Source organism: Oreochromis niloticus, linkage group LG15 (assembly GCF_001858045.2).
Source record: "Oreochromis niloticus isolate F11D_XX linkage group LG15, O_niloticus_UMD_NMBU, whole genome shotgun sequence".
Lineage (NCBI taxonomy): Eukaryota > Metazoa > Chordata > Actinopteri > Cichliformes > Cichlidae > Oreochromis > Oreochromis niloticus.
The window spans coordinates 2906790-2923707 of record NC_031980.2 but is presented as its reverse complement, the minus strand read 5'-3'; the positions used below and the strand labels follow the sequence as shown (position 1 = coordinate 2923707).

The 16918-nt window shown below is 39.1% G+C and overlaps 2 protein-coding genes and 1 pseudogene across 3 annotated transcripts in view; all 3 read right to left on the bottom strand.

The window, feature by feature from the left end:
- LOC100692681 (cholesterol 24-hydroxylase) overlaps positions 1-6534 on the bottom strand; it is a 25111-nt gene extending 18577 nt beyond the window's left edge. The window contains exon 1 of the mRNA XM_019353516.2: positions 6436-6534. The gene's annotated coding sequence lies outside the window, so the exon portion shown is untranslated. The remainder of the gene's footprint in view (positions 1-6435) is intronic.
- LOC102076821 (cholesterol 24-hydroxylase) overlaps positions 1-16869 on the bottom strand; it is an 18225-nt gene extending 1356 nt beyond the window's left edge. Inside the window, exons 1-15 of one of the 2 annotated variants that reach the window (XM_019353511.2) lie at positions 16698-16869; positions 16550-16627; positions 16190-16271; positions 15820-15893; positions 15052-15138; positions 14736-14874; positions 14469-14579; positions 14210-14372; positions 14017-14082; positions 11718-11790; positions 11128-11212; positions 10933-11043; positions 9786-9874; positions 9592-9658; positions 9367-9508 (exon numbers count right to left, since the gene is read on the bottom strand). In XM_019353511.2, the coding sequence (XP_019209056.1) occupies positions 9367-9508; positions 9592-9658; positions 9786-9874; positions 10933-11043; positions 11128-11212; positions 11718-11790; positions 14017-14082; positions 14210-14372; positions 14469-14579; positions 14736-14874; positions 15052-15138; positions 15820-15893; positions 16190-16271; positions 16550-16627; positions 16698-16846 (1516 nt within the window). In that variant the 5' untranslated portion in view covers positions 16847-16869. Of the gene's footprint in view, positions 1-8778; positions 9509-9591; positions 9659-9785; positions 9875-10932; positions 11044-11127; positions 11213-11717; positions 11791-14016; positions 14083-14209; positions 14373-14468; positions 14580-14735; positions 14875-15051; positions 15139-15819; positions 15894-16189; positions 16272-16549; positions 16628-16697 lie in introns of those variants that run through there. The other variant, XM_019353514.2, reaches the window with a different exon arrangement.
- LOC112841728 (cholesterol 24-hydroxylase-like) overlaps positions 1-16918 on the bottom strand; it is an 18274-nt pseudogene extending 1356 nt beyond the window's left edge.

The window sequence follows — 16918 nt, the reverse complement described above, 5'->3', positions numbered from 1 at the left end:
CACATTTTAATCATAAATGTATTTGTTTGCAATTGTTTGAAATAGTACAATAACAGTTGACCTGTTTTGTTAATATTTTTGGTGCCAATTTCTTTTATACATATAAACCTGAAACTCGATTTCTCTTTTAGAGCTACAAACATGTTAAGAAGAAAAATAACTCACAAAAACACTAAATCCTCCAGGTATGTGGATACCATCAATGACCATGTCTTCAGCAACATCACGAGACGTGCCCACAGCTGTGGGGTAAATTCTCAGAGTCTCTTTTAGCACCTGAAGGACGATTACAATGAGAGGGTAACCCCGCCCCCGACATACACACACGCACACACACAAAACATATTAAGGATTGTACATTAATACTTGTTATTGTGAAAACTGTTGTCGAAACCACACTGAAATTAACCAGATAAATATTTTATATAAAGAGAGTGAGAGTATGCAAATGGCTAACAAACAGCCATTATAATTCATCATACATTGAGAATAGCAGACAGATCAACAATACACCTCGTCCAATTAATGGCTAATTAATATTATACTGAACACAGTACAAAAAATTCAATAAGCCACATCAGTGTCTACTGTTTAGTATCATAGCCAGGTGGCTAACAAAGGTAAACAGAAGTTTTCCCAATCCCTACTAATGCATGTTATCTTGTTTCAGGATACAGCCCTAGTTTGTTGGTTTGTTTGGTTTGAGAACCCTCTGCTGCCCTGCCCCTCTCCTTCCTGTGTGGCAAGCAGCAAATGGGCAATAGAAAACTGATCGGTGCCCATGCAATCCCCAAAATGCGCTGGCATGATGTCGGGGCAGTGTGGGTGCGAGCAACTTTTTTGTCGATGCCATGATGCCACCACCACCACAATGCTGCCCTGGACAACTGCCCATGTCGCTCATATCAAAAACCACCACCGCATGCAGGAACATAAAAATGTGTCCTTTTACCCCCATAAGGAAAAGATTTTGACATGACACTGATGTGTGAGTTTCAGCGCACCGGTACTAATTTTTTATTGACAAAACTAAGCAACCTTAATAATCACTTAGACACTGGCGGACACAAATGCACAAAAAAGTTATTAAAATAAATAAAGAAATAAATGTACCTGTGACAGGTAGACCAGCTCTCCTAAGTCGTCATAGCTTATGTCACATTTCATCCCAATGACATCATCGACCTCTTTCTTCACTCTAAGAAATAAAAATACAATTTAGAAAACCAAAAATTTTTGATGTTTGATATTTGGATGGATCAAATTAGAAGAAGTTACTTTCACACAACGGGTTGACAATCAGATCTGAGGGACACACTGATTTTAAGAACTGGGATCAGGCTGACTGTACAACAACTGTGTCACGGCAAGAAGATTTCTGAAGATCTCACAGACTTTTGTTTGTTTAAGTCCTCTTTATTTTTAGGACCTTGTAGGTTCAATCAGATTATGTTTCAGGTTATATTCATGCAAAAATATAGAAAATGTTCTGTTTGACTTCTTACTTCTCCAGTATTTCAGGATGTCTTCCAAGCTCCATGATGCAAAAAGCCAGTTGATTGGCTGTTGTTTCTTGGCCTGAAATGTTACCAGTTTGTCAATAATGCGTCAGAATATTACTTCAAAAGGAAACAGCCATGCAACTCTCACTCAAGAGGTTGTATTCCTAATTTCTACATCACAAGTGTGAGTCTTAAAAAGCCCAGTTAACTTAAAGTCAATAATATCATTTTGTAACAAAAATAGATCATATGTTTCTTTTTCTTTGTTGCTATTTTATTTATTTACAAATGTTATCGTCCTGGTCACAAACAAAGTTTGAAAAGAGTAATAAAAATGTATTTTTTTTTACATTTGAGACAAACAGTCAGTGACACAGGAACTAGAGTTGTGTGACACAGTGTGTGTGGAGATATTATGCAGCCTCTCTGGATAAGCATATATCAGTATGCTCTACCATTAACATTAAACTGCAGCACACAGCAGCAGGATACAAATTCACACAGACACCAGTGACCATATTGTGTAAAACTGAAAATCAAACGGACTCTTCAGCACAGTGAGCTTCGTCTCACGCTACAAAGAAGCTTCCAGCTGCATTTCACACATCAAAGCTGAAACAACAGAGACTCACCTGCAATGAAGAATGTCACAAAATTGTCCAGCATGAATTCTTCATCTTCTTCAGTCATGTTTTCCTCTGAAATGAGAAGAGAATGGACATATACATTGATATTTAACTTCTCCTGGTTTCCACCATTACTTACAGACCACATGCACCATATTTAGACTTAGAGCTTTTTTTGTCATTGTGCGGTTTCTTGCACAGCGAATCTGGGTAGCTGGACCACAAAGGTGCAAAAGTAAAGAAAACAATATACAATGAAGAAAAATTAAAGGCAATATATATGTATACATACATGTGAGTAAACTATATACATGGTGTATGTGTAGAAACATTGAAACAGAAACATTGTGGGGCTATATTCAAGGGCAGTTATATAATACAATATAATAAATAAATAACTTAATTAATTAATAAATAAATAAATATAAGGGTGGAAGGGCTATGGTCATTTGGGGTGGGGATGGTAATTCCACTGAGACCAAAATATTGCACATGGGCCAAAAATACTACACAGAAGAAGGAAAGACTGAGATATTGCACATGGGATGGCAGCAACATAGTTGATCAATAGCAGCGTCAGAGTGGTTGTATGGGAGAAGTCTGTTCACACTCTTAGTTTCCATTAAGCGATCTGACAGCCCACAGAAAGAAGCTGTTTTTTTAGTCTATTGGTTTTGCACATGATGGATCTGAACCTTTTTCCAGAGGGCAGGTTGTTGAAGAGGTTAGGGTGGAGGTGGTCTTTTATATTTGCTCTGGCTCTGGAGAGACATCTTGAGCTGGCAATTAAGTCCAGGGAGGAGAGTAGACAGCCGATCACCTTCTGATGACCCTCTGTAGTCTCTTTTTGTCAGCTCTTATGCAACCAGCGTACCACCCAGGGATGGTGTGCACCAGCACACTCTCGATTATGGCTCGGTAGAAAGACACTAGTAGGTCAGTCCGCAGCCTGTTTACCTGTCCAAGTTTACCAGCTTGGCTATAAGATTGTCTGGGATGATGGTATTGAAGGCTGAGCTGAAGTCAATGAAGAGCATCCTTACTGATGTCCCGGGACTCTGCAGGTGATGCAGAGCGGAGTGGAGGGTGGTGGAAATTGCATCATTGGTGGACTTGTTTGCTTTATAGGCAAACTGATGGGGGTCGAACCTGGGTGAGAGGCAGTCCTTTATGTGCTTTAGGACCAGCGTCTCAAAGTACTTTGCAACCACTGGAGTCAGTGTGAAGGGTCTATAGTCGCTGAGGCTACTGATGGTGGTGGAACTGGGGACTGGGACTATTGTTGCTGATTTCAGGCAGTGAGGGACAGTGGCATGTGACAGGGAGAGGTTGAATAGTCTGGTGAACACAGGAGCCAACTAGACAGCGCAGGCTTTGAGCACTCTACCAGTTATTCTGTCAGGGCCAGCAGCTTTCCTCTGATTTACTCTTCTAAACACACTGCGAACCTGGTGTTCTTGGAGGCTAAATGTGTGAGGGCTGTGCTGAGAAGGCATCAAAAACTGTGGGTCACATTTTTGTTTTATTCATTTCGTCTCATCACAAAGACACTAAAATATTGCTCTTATCTAACCAAATGTGAAATTTAGGAACTACAACCTTGGCTTGCAGTTTTGATGATTTGTGTCAGGATGTCTTTGGGGACCTCGTCACCGTTTTGCATGGCGGTCTTTCTCTCACCGATCCACTTGGCTCCAGTTGTACGGAGCAGGCGGCACGCTTCCCTCACCTCATTGACGTATCCTCTGTTCTTTGGATTGTACTGGAATGGCAGACTGAAAGGTTTAGCATGGCATTCTGACAACAATGTTCTTGGCAGACATATTAACATACATAATAACAAACACTGAAGTAATACCTCAAAAAATATGTCTCTAACATAGGTAACCATTCCTTTCAGACATGTCTCAATGGCTTTAGGGAAAGGTGAACTATTCTTCAAGAGGTCCAAGTCCACCCCAAAGGCAACCTGAAATATCAAGACATGGATGGACATACACTCACACTTACAACATGCTCAGAAACTGGATAAAAATAAATAGAAAAATAAAAGCTTGTGCCTTCATCAGAATTAAAAACAAACAAACAAACATGTTGCATCTGTAAAACTGACTATGATACCTTACTAATAACATCCAGAGTGACACAGTTGACAAGATGAAGCATATTAGCTTCTGTTTTACTGTCAGCAAGCTCTGCAAGTTTATCCATCAGTTTCTCTGCCCTCTCATTGAAGGTTCCCATTAGACCTCTCAGATACCTGGAAAAAACAAAAGTTTGAGACACAGGAACACCAATTAAAGGATCATCAACAATACTGATTTATAGCCAGTATGACTGTAAACACTGGATATAAACAGGTAGCTCAGCAGACACTTTATTCTGGCACGTTGCTATAATTCCATAACTCACAGGCTGCTGAACGCAGGGTCCATGATGCGTCGCTGTTTGTACCACTGCTCATGATCCCGTGCTGTTATCAGCCCATTTCCAAAGAACCTGAAAAAATATTGAGAGAATGACTTAAAAATAGCAAAATATGATTGCAACACAAATAATTTTCACTCTGTAAAGTCAGGAGTTCAACACATTACATTGTCACAAAGCATGCTTTGTATTATTTAAATAGTTAAATTACTGCTAGCATAGCTACACAGCATGCTAAGTTACTGCTGAGTTGCATTTAGTTTGAACAGTAATGTATGGATACATAAATACAAACTACTTGTGGTCAGAAGTTTACATATATTCATCAGGGGCATAAATGTTAAGGTCATGTTTTAATGATTTCTTTGAACGTTTCTTTCTCTGGGGTGGAAGATTGTACAGGATACAACTGGCTTCACAAGTGTGAATTAATTTCACACAGGTTCAAATATCTACATACACTCCCACTCCAGCTGAAAACGCTACGTCCAGATGAACAGAATCAACTTTCTCATACACTGTAGAAACTTCCCCACCAATTATTATAGTATTTATGAGTGGATGTATATTTTTGCCTCCTTTACAGATTCAAGAAAATCCTATATAAATACTAACTGCACAATCATTCCACCTTGGAAAAAGAACAGTTTAAAGAAATAATTAAAAGCCCAAAATTACCATGACATTGATGCCTATGATGACTGAATGTAATCATAGGCATCAATGCAGGTTGAATTAAACAACCTGCACTAAGATGTGAAGCAAGGAGAGTTTCACAACATGGTAATACTGTCGAGTTTTATTCATTATGAGTAATAAAGTATGGACATAACTACAATGAAGTGATACATCACCTTTGACCAAACAGGTAGAAGAGTCTTTTATAGGCAAACTTATCCTTGGGGTACTTTGGGGACATCAGGATTTCCTGAAACCAGAAACAAAATGACACTAAAGTCTGATAAAGAAGAAGAGGGCGTTAAATGTGAACAAGTCCCAAAAGGCCAGTAGCTGGCACTGTTTATTAGCAGGGACCTCTGCCAACAGTATTCATGGTGCACTTTCACACACAACAGGTTTATTGCACTGTAGTCATTTTAAACTGAAACAGCAGAGATACACAGGTACTGCTAATCACAATAATTCACAGATTCACAGAAATAGACCCTTTATTAATGACACATGTGTACTGATGTGAAAACAGTCAGGTGACGAGTGTTTACCTTGGTGGCCTCTGGACAGTACGTACACAGTGAAACGTAGTGAAGCACATTTAACCTGTAAACAGGTCCATACTTCTCGGCCCTGCAGGTGACATCTTAATTAAACCTTTTAAAGGCGTATGATATTAATAACAAGATTCTGAAAGCTGGTATTACAAAGAGTACAGTAAGTACTGTAATGTATTTGTTACATAGGCAGAAATTAACAAGCAATTAGCGGCAAAATATGCTGTGAAAAAAGGAAACTGCATTCAGTTCAATACGGCCAGGCTAGCTAGCATTGGCTGGCAGCAGTCCCAAACACTGGCTATATATTGTGCTAGCTTTTCTGCATAAAAACATTGTTTGCGCTCAACTTACCACTCCAGAAATTTGTCGTGTATAATTCCGTCATTTTTCATGGCCTTCAACATCGTTGGTGAGTGTCCAAGGAAAAAACTGAGGAGGAAACAGCGAGTTACTCTCAAGTAATGTCCGCATAACTGCTTCAGCCGACGACTTTTCCTACCTGTCCCTCGGCGGCCCGGGATGTGGTCATACTTCATATGAATGTATTTAATGTACAAGCAGTAGCCAAGAAACGCAATGACGAGCAGAAAGAAGAGAAACGTCAGTGCCCGAGCAGCCAGGCTCAGAAGTAGGCTGGAAACTGCCATCCTGGAAAATGTCCCGGAGACGTCCGTGTTAAAGCTGGTTGTCCTTTCAGTTAGAAAGTCCACGGTCAGATAAAAACAGCGAGGCTGTTATCAGTGACTCTTAAGACTGAAGTAGCGTACGTAGTTCAGAACATTAACCCTTTATTTACCAAGTATCATACAGGCCGCCTGGACTTATTTGGTATTGTTTGGCATTTTGGTTGTAAAAGGGACAGAAGTCATACTATAAGTGAATGCGTTTGCCCGTTTTTTGGAAAAACCTCAGCTTTCAGTATCTGGCAGTCATTTTACAATATTGTATTGTTATGACAATGAGTAACAATAAAGATAAACGGACTGTTTTTTCAGATTTATTGTTAAGTAGAAACATGAACATAATGCAACACAACATCAACTTTAAATATGAACTATACTAAATATATACAAAAAGTTCTTGAGCCCACAGTTTTCCAGGAATTTTTGGGGGCGTTGCCGCTTCTCCACACCCGCCTCTCTGCTCCGTGCGTCATCAATTCTTACCTGTGATTGGACCGTTTTTTAAAGCTCGTCTTCTCGCCTTACAGTAACTGTTTGAAATGTCTCAGTAGCCCAACTGGCCGAGCAGTTACGATAGTGCGAAGCGCACATGGTAAAACCTAAGCGGAGTTGACTTTTCTATGTTCAGACAGCAGCAGCGTGTGAACGCTTTGTGCTACCGTAATACACCAAATATCCCCGCAAAGCGCAGCTTCTCTTATTTTCGAAACCGTTCGCATTTTCTCTCTAGAATAAATGATGACAGAGTTACAGTCATATAAAGAGCGCTTGTAAAATGGTAATTAAGGGGTTAAGACGACACTCCATCATCACAATATCCCACTTAAACTTGGGATGTCGACATGTTAGGAAGCAGAAACCATTGTGAATCCATTTCAGCTGCTTTGATGCAAATGAAAGTAAGAGGTTCACTGGAGACGCAACAACAAGAAAACCTCCTAAAAGTGGAATGGCTTTTCAGCTGGAGCTCTGCAATGCACTCCTCATTACTCCTAATTTTTCTCTAGTTTTGCTTTCTGCTGGCGGCTTTGTTACTGCTGGCAGCATTAGATTATGAGCGCCTGATGAGATTATTGACAGATGTTGTCCTGATTCATCCAGGCACCCTGCCAAACGTTCAGGTTTTGATACAGGCATTTTAAAGGAGTTTTCCATGTGTGGCCATAAAAGTGATTACCAGCCAAAAAGTGAGACCATCAGTGAGCTCTGTGGTGCTATTTAGATGCAACAAAGCAGAAGCTCCCATTGGTTCTCAGTTGGATTCAGGTTTGGGGAACATGAGGAACTGTCTCCGATATTTAATAATGCCTATATTGGTTATGCATGGAAAGAGATAAATCTCAAAAGTAACTTTATATGATTTGATCTAAAAGCATAAACATTTACAAATGTATACAACATTGTGAATATTCACAAATGTGTCTTTCAGTCCACACACAAATAGAAAGTCACTTAAACACCTGTAAACATGTTTTACAAATGCCTGCATCAAAACCTGAATATATACAGACCATTGATTTTTAGGTTTAATTGATCAAATATGAACATTAAAAATATGAGTGTCATTTTTCTCTCTCACATAAACAACATTAAATGCACAGATGTGGACAGATCACATCACATGTGCATGTGAGGTTTGGAGACATTTCTCAGCTTTTATGCTTTTCACAGATTCTGAAATGTGTTGCATTCAAAATCCAACATTGTGCTGCCAGTAGCACGTACAGTATCTGTAGGCGTTTTCTCTTCTGATAAGTCTAATAAAAACAGTCACGTAAAGACAACTACTTCTGAACGGCTGAATTGAGTGATAAATAAATTACAATATTGATTTAGATCCAGTAATATTATCTTATTTGCATGTAAACTGGTATGTTATTCATTTGTGTTATTTTTTTATTGTGCATGTAGTTTCACCCCACTTTTTTATTTTTTTTATATACTTTATTGAGTCAAATCATTGAGGGACTGCATGTGTTTCTCTCTCTCTCTCTCACACACACACACACACACACTCACGGATATTTGCAATGTTGAGTTTGTACACAGTAAGAAAAATGGTTTTCACTGAAGCTCCATCAGCACATCTTCAGTTCTCACAGGATGGTGTATGGAGGTGGAGTTGACATTTTTTGCAAGTACGGCCTGAGACAGTCTCTACAATCATGTTTAAACAGGTCGAGTGTTTCAATTTCTTACAATAAATAAACAGGTTGACATTCAGATATTCACCATGTAAAAGGACATTAAATCTTGTGAACCGTTTGCAACTTACTTACAGAACAGATTTTGAAAAGTAATCAGTAAATTCACTTTTAGCAAATTTTTTTATTACTGCAAAAAACACCTTTTAATGAAACATTTTGTTTTCGTGTTTTCACTCTATACTGTTTCACTTGAAATTCACAATTTATTTATTGCTCAAAAATCTGAACACAAATACGATTCTGTTTTAAATAAAGTTGTGTGTGATGTACTTTTAACCTTGAAGGTTTGTTTTTGTTGTTGTTGTTGTTAGTAATGCCATTAACACAAATAAAATCTAATTTAGACACATTATCAATTTATTTTAACTTCACTTAAAATTTTGACGTCCAGAATTATTAAGATAATGTTATAGGCATTAAAAGTCCTGTGGTAGCCATGAAAAAGCAATGACAGAGCTACATTAAAGTAAAGAGAATATTAAAGTCAGTGATCATCAAAAAAAAAAAAAAAAAAAAAAAAAAAATACCAAACACGTATATTTTCATCATTGTAATAAAAAAATACATTTATTATATCAAATTCACATTGATGCTTTTAGTATACTTTCTTTTTTTTTTTTACATTAGTAAAGAGTAACCTATTTTTCTTCTATGCTCTACTACGACTTATGTGACGTTGCCTTATTTTCTGTAATCCCTGTGATTCAAAGTGCACAACACTCCACTCTTTGGTCTGAGCGTGCCAGCATCCAGGATGTCAAAGGTCTGTCCCGGGACAAGAGTGAAGTCAAACCTCTGGAGCAGTTTGGCCATCACCACTTTAGCCTCCATCTTTAAAAAAGCAAAAGAACCCACAGAGATGAGTCAGTGTGTTTATAGGTGAGCGGGTCTTCACATTATTTAGCCATACTCACCTGAGCAAAGTTCTGTCCCAGACACGAGCGAGGACCGAGGGCAAAGGGGTAGTAGCAGTAATAAGGCCTTGTTGAATAGATAAGAGGCAGCCTCAGTTACTGTGATCCATTTCACTGATTTAGTCTGAGATAATAAAGTGTGTGCAAAGATGAAACGTAATAAAGTCAGCATGGTGAAACAGTGTGTTCCTTACTTGGGAGCATCTGGGTGAAATCTGTCGGGATCAAATCTCAGTGGATCCTTGAAGAATCTCTCCATTCTCCCGCTCACATAGGAGCTGAACTGAATATGAAAATAGTTAATTTCACATTTAAATCATAAATTTATTTGTACTTGCTTAAATAAGACATGTTTTTCTGACAACTATGTGACAGTTTTGTTTATACATACACATCTTCTTATTTGATGGTTTTACCTTTTTTTCATGACTATTTACATTGTAGATTTTCACTGAACGCATTAAAACTTTGAATGAACTCATATGGAATTATGTAATAAACAAAAAAGTGTGAAGGAACTCAAAACATGTTTTATATTTTAGATTCTTCCAAATAGCCACCCTTTGCACTCCTGGCATTCGCTCGATGAGCTTCATGAGGTCATTGCCTAAAGTGTTTTTCCAACAGTCTTGAAGAGTTCCCAGAGATGCTGAGCACTTGTTGACCCTCTTGCCTTCACTCTGCAGTCCATCTCATCCCAAACCATCTCGATTGGGTTTAGGTCAGGTGACTTGAGGCCAGGCCATCTGGGGCAGCCCTCCATCACTCTCCTTACAAAGCCTAGAGGTGTGTTTGGGGTCATTGTCCTGTTGAAAAATAAATGATGGTCCAACTGAACACAAACTGGATGGGATGGCATGTCGCTGCAGGATGCTGTGGTAGCCATGCTGGTTCAGTGTACCTTCAATTTAGAATACTAAATTGAGACTCTTGGTCTTCCTTTCCTGGGGCAGTCCTCATGTGAGCCTGTTTCATCGTAGTGCTTGATGGTTTCTGTGAATGCACTTGGGGACACATTCAAAGTTTTAGCAATTTTACGGACTGCCTGACCTTCAGTTCTTAAAATAATGAAGGGCTGTAGTTCTTTCTTTACTTAGAATTGATATTATGGCAGGAACCAATCAGCTAACAGATGACTACATCATGAAGCTCACTGAGAGAAGGCCAAGAGTTTACAGCGCTGTCAACAAAGTTAAGGGTGGCTACGCTCAGGAATCTGTAAAACATATTTAGAGTTATTTATCTTTTTTTCCTTTGCTACATAACTCCATATATCTTGCTTCATATATTTGATGTCTTCAGTATGTATTTATCATTTAGAGCTGGACTGAAATGACTCACAATAACACTAAATCCCCCGGGTATGTGGATACCATCAATCACCATGTCTTCAGCAACATCACGAGACGTGCCCGGAGCTGTGGCGTAAATTCTCAGAGTCTCTTTTAGCACCTGAAGGAAGATTACAATGAGCGGTGCACACTTTGGGTGAGTTATTAAAATAAATAAATAAACAAATAAGTGTACCACGTGTACCTGTGACAGGTAGACCAGCTCTCCTAAGTCATCATAGCTTATGTCACGTTTCATCCCAATGACGTCATCGACCTCTTTCTTTGCTCTAAGAAATAAAAATACAATTTAGAAAACCAAAATTCACTCTATATATTATACAGTTATAAGAACTGCATAAATATTACCTAAAACATCTTTAGAGTTTAACACAGGTCGTAGGAGTAAATAAGTAGAAACCAATTAAACAGATGACAAAAATAATTTTTTTATAGAGAAAAATGCACATCTATATAAATGTCTGTGGGCTTCAGATTTATAATAATCTCAGGATTGGGAATATTTTTGATGTTTGATATTTGGATGGATCAAATTAGACGAAGTTGTTTTCACACAATGGGTTTACAATCAGATCTGAGGGACACACTGATTGTAAGAACTGGGATCAGGCTGACTGTACAACAACTGTGTCACGGCAAGAAGATTTCTGAAGATCTCACAGACTTTTGTTTGTTTAAGTCCTCTTTACTTGTAGGACCTTGTAGGTTCAATCAGATGATGTTTCAGGTTATATTCATGCAAAAATATAGAAAATGTTCTGTTTGACTTCTTACTTCTCCAGTATTTCAGGATGTCTTCCAAGCTCCATGATGCAAAAAGCCAGTTGATTGGCTGTTGTTTCTTGGCCTGAAATGTTACCAGTTTGTCAATAATGCATGATGTAACGAAAATAGATCATACGTTTCTTTTTCTTGATTGCTATTTTATTTATTTCCAAATGTTGTCGTCCCAGTCACAAACAAAGTTTGAAAAGAGTATGTGGCGGAGCGTGGTCTGTAGCGCGGCTACGGGGAAGGTGGACACACCTGAGTGCCATCAGCTCATAACGTCTCAACTGCATTTAAGTCTGGACTGGGTCCTGGGTGAGCTGTTGTTTGTGTGTGTGGCTGACAGCTAAAAAAAAAAAAAAGCTGCAGCCGAGTTGTAAACGACAATCGAAATAAAGAAGAAATGCTGAAAAGTGTTGAAATGTGGTCATGCATCTTTTACAGAGTAATAAATATATCTAAATGTTTTGGGGGGATTTGAGACAAACAGTCAGTAACACAGGAAATAGAGTTGTGTGACACAGTGTGTGTGGAGATATTATGCAGCCTCTCTGGATAAGCATACAGGGAGTGCAGAATTATTAGGCAAGTTGTATTTTTGACAACAACAACCATGTTCTCAATGAACCCAAAAAACTCATTAATATCAAAGCTGAATGTTTTTGGAAGTAGTTTTTAGTTTGTTTTTAGTTTTAGCTATTTTAGGGGGATATCTGTGTGTGCAGGTGACTATTACTGTGCATAATTATTAGGCAACTTAACAAAAAACAAATATATACCCATTTCAATTATTTATTTTTACCAGTGAAACCAATATAACATCTCCACATTCACAAATATACATTTCTGACATTCAAAAACAAAACAAAAACAAATCAGCGACCAATATAGCCACCTTTCTTTGCAAGGACACTCAAAAGCCTGCCATCCATGGATTCTGTCAGTGTTTTGATCTGTTCACCATCAACATTGCATGCAGCAGCAACCACAGCCTCCCAGACACTGTTCAGAGAGGTGTACTGTTTTCCCTCCTTGTAAATCTCACATTTGATGATGGACCACAGGTTCTCAATGGGGTTCAGATCAGGTGAACAAGGAGGCCATGTCATTAGTTTTTCTTCTTTTATACCCTTTCTTGCCAGCCACGCTGTGGAGTACTTGGACGCGTGTGATGGAGCATTGTCCTGCATGAAAATCATGTTTTTCTTGAAGGATGCAGACTTCTTCCTGTACCACTGCTTGAAGAAGGTGTCTTCCAGAAACTGGCAGTAGGACTGGGAGTTGAGCTTGACTCCATCCTCAACCCGAAAAGGCCCCACAAGCTCATCTTTGATGATACCAGCCCAAACCAGTACTCCACCTCCACCTTGCTGGCGTCTGAGTCGGACTGGAGCTCTCTGCCCTTTACCAATCCAGCCATGGGCCCATCCATCTGGCCCATCAAGACTCACTCTCATTTCATCAGTCCATAAAACCTTAGAAAAATCAGTCTTGAGATATTTCTTGGCCCAGTCTTGACGTTTCAGCTTGTGTGTCTTGTTCAGTGGTGGTCGTCTTTCAGCCTTTCTTACCTTGGCCATGTCTCTGAGTATTGCACACCTTGTGCTTTTGGGCACTCCAGTGATGTTGCAGCTCTGAAATATGGCCAAACTGGTGGCAAGTGGCATCTTGGCAGCTGCACGCTTGACTTTTCTCAGTTCATGGGCAGTTATTTTGCGCCTTGGTTTTTCCACACGCTTCTTGCGACCCTGTTGACTATTTTGAATGAAACACTTGATTGTTCGATGATCACGCTTCAGAAGCTTTGCAATTTTAAGACTGCTGCATCCCTCTGCAAGATATCTCACTATTTTTGACTTTTCTGAGCCTGTCAAGTCCTTCTTTTGACCCATTTTGCCAAAGGAAAGGAAGTTGCCTAATAATTATGCACACCTGATATAGGGTGTTGATGTCATTAGACCACACCCCTTCTCATTACAGAGATGCACATCACCTAATATGCTTAATTGGTAGTAGGCTTTCGAGCCTATACAGCTTGGAGTAAGACAACATGCATGAAGAGTATGATGTGGACAAAATACTCATTTGCCTAATAATTCTGCACTCGCTGTATATCAGTATGCTCTACCATTAACATTAAACTGCAGCACACAGCAGCAGGATACAAATTCACACAGACACCAGTGACCATATTGTGTAAAACTAAAAATCAAACGGACTCTTCAGCACAGTGAGCTTCGTCTCACGCTACAAAGAAGCTTCCAGCTGCATTTCACACATCAAAGCTGAAACAACAGAGACTCACCTGCAATGAAGAATGTCACAAAATTGTCCAGCATGAATTCTTCATCTTCTTCAGTCATGTTTTCCTCTGAAATGAGAAGAGAATGGACATATACATTGATATTTAACATTTTTGTTTTATTTACTTTGTCTCATCACAAAGACACTAAAATATTGCTCTTATCTAACCAAATGTGAAATTTAGGAACTACAACCTTGGCTTGCAGTTTTGATGATTTGTGTCAGGATGTCTTTGGGGACCTCGTCACCGTTTTGCATGGCGGTCTTTCTCTCACCGATCCACTTGGCTCCAGTTGTACGGAGCAGGCGGCACGCTTCCCTCACCTCATTGACGTATCCTCTGTTCTTTGGATTGTACTGGAATGGCAGACTGAAGGGTTTAGCATGGCATTCTGACAACAATGTTCTTGGCAGACATATTAACATACATAATAACAAACACTGAAGTAATACCTCAAAAAATATGTCTCTAACATAGGTAACCATTCCTTTCAGACATGTCTCAATGGCTTTAGGGAAAGGTGAACTATTCTTCAAGAGGTCCAAGTCCACCCCAAAGGCAACCTGAAATATCAAGACATGGATGGACATACACTCACACTTACAACATGCTCAGAAACTGGATAAAAATAAATAGAAAAATAAAAGCTTGTGCCTTCATCAGAATTAAAAACAAACAAACAAACAAACATGTTGCATCTGTAAAACTGACTATGATACCTTACTAATAACATCCAGGGTGACACAGTTGACAAGATGGAGCATATTAGCTTCTGTTTTACTGTCAGCAAGCTCTGCAAGTTTATCCATCAGTTTCTCTGCCCTCTCATTGAAGGTTCCCATTAGACCTCTCAGATACCTGGAAGTAATGATAGCTTTAGACGGAGAAGCAGCACATCCAGGACATCCCAACAAACTATCACAGAAATTCATTAAAGGATAATGTTGCACAGAAAAAAGGAAAATGTTTCCAACCCTGGATAAGTGGTTAATCACACAGACTGTTGTGTCTTTTTGTGATAACTGCGAAACTCACAGGCTGCTGAACGCGGGGTCCATGATGCGTCGCTGTTTGTACCACTGCTCATGATCCCGTGCTGTTACCAGCCCATTTCCAAAGAACCTGAAAAGATATTGAGAAAATTAATTAAAAATAGCAAAATATGATTGCAACACAAATAATTTTCACTCTGTAAAGTCAGGAGTTCAACACATTACATTGTCACAAAGCATGCTTTGTATTATTTAAATAGTTAAATTACTGCTAGCATAGCTACACAGCATGGTAAGTTACTGCTGAGTTGCATTTAGTTTGAACAGTAATGTATGGATACATAAATACAAACTACTTGTGGTCAGAAGTTTACATATATTCATCAGGGGCATAAATGTTAAGGTCATGTTTTAATGATTTCTTTGAACGTTTCTTTCTCTGGGGTGGAAGATTGTACAGGATACAACTGGCTTCACAAGTGTGAATTAATTTCACACAGGTTCAAATATCTACATACACTCCCACTCCAGCTGAAAACGCTACGTCCAGATGAACAGAATCAACTTTCTCATACACTGTAGAAACTTCCCCATGAATTATTATAGCATTTATGAGTGGATGTATATTTTTGCCTCCTTTACAGATTCAAGAAAATCCTATATAAATACTAACTGCACAATCATTCCACCCTGGAAAAAGAACAGTTTAAAGAAATAATTAAAAGCCCCAAATTACCATGACATTCATGCCTATGATGACTGAATGTAAGTCTGGCCACAACTAAACGAATCAGATAATCTGATACATCACCTTTGACCAAACAGGTAGAAGAGTCTTTTATAGGCAAACTTCTGTTTGGGGTACTTTGGGGACATCAGGATTTCCTGAAACCAGAAACAAAATGACACTAAAGTCTGATAAAGAAGAAGAGGGCGTTAAATGTGAACAAGTCCCAAAAAGGCCAGTAGCTGGCACTGTTTATTAGCAGGGACCTCTGCCAACAGTATTCATGGTGCACTTTCACACACAACAGGTTTATTGCACTGTAGTCATTTTAAACTGAAACAGCAGAGATACACAGGTACTGCTAATCACAATAATTCACAGATTCACAGAAATAGACCCTTTATTAATGACACATGTGTACTGATGTGAAAACAGTCAGGTGACGAGTGTTTACCTTGGTGGCCTCTGGACAGTACGTACACAGTGAAACGTAGTGAAGCACATTTATCCTGTAAACAGGTCCATACTTCTCGGCCCTGCAGGTGACATCTTAATTAAACCTTTTAAAGGCGTATGATATTGATAACAAGATTCTGAAAGCTGGTATTACAAAGAGTACAGTAAGTACTGTAATGTATTTGTTACATAGGCAGAAATTAACAGGTAATTAGCGGCAAAATATGCTGTGAAAAAAGGAAACTGCATTCAGTTCAATACGGCCAGGCTAGCTAGCATTGGCTGGCAGCAGTCCCAAACACTGGCTATATATTGTGCTAGCTTTTCTGCATAAAAACATTGTTTGCGCTCAACTTACCACTCCAGAAATTTGTCGTGTATAATTCCGTCATTTTTCATCGCCTTCAACATCGTTGGTGAGTGTCCAAAGAAAAAACTGAGGAGGAAACAGCGAGTTACTCTCAAGTAATGTCCGCATAACTGCTTCAGCCGACGACTTTTCCTACCTGTCCCTCGGCGGCCCGGGGATGTGGTCATACTTCATATGAATGTATTTAATGTACAAGCAGTAGCCAAGAAACGCAATGACGAGCAGAAAGAAGAGAAACGTAAGTGCCCGAGCAGCCAGGCTCAGAAGTAGGCTGGAAACTGCCATCCTGGAAAATGTCCCGGAGACGTCCGTGTTAAAGGTGTGTAACAAGTGTCCCTTGACAGTTTGCTGCCTTCT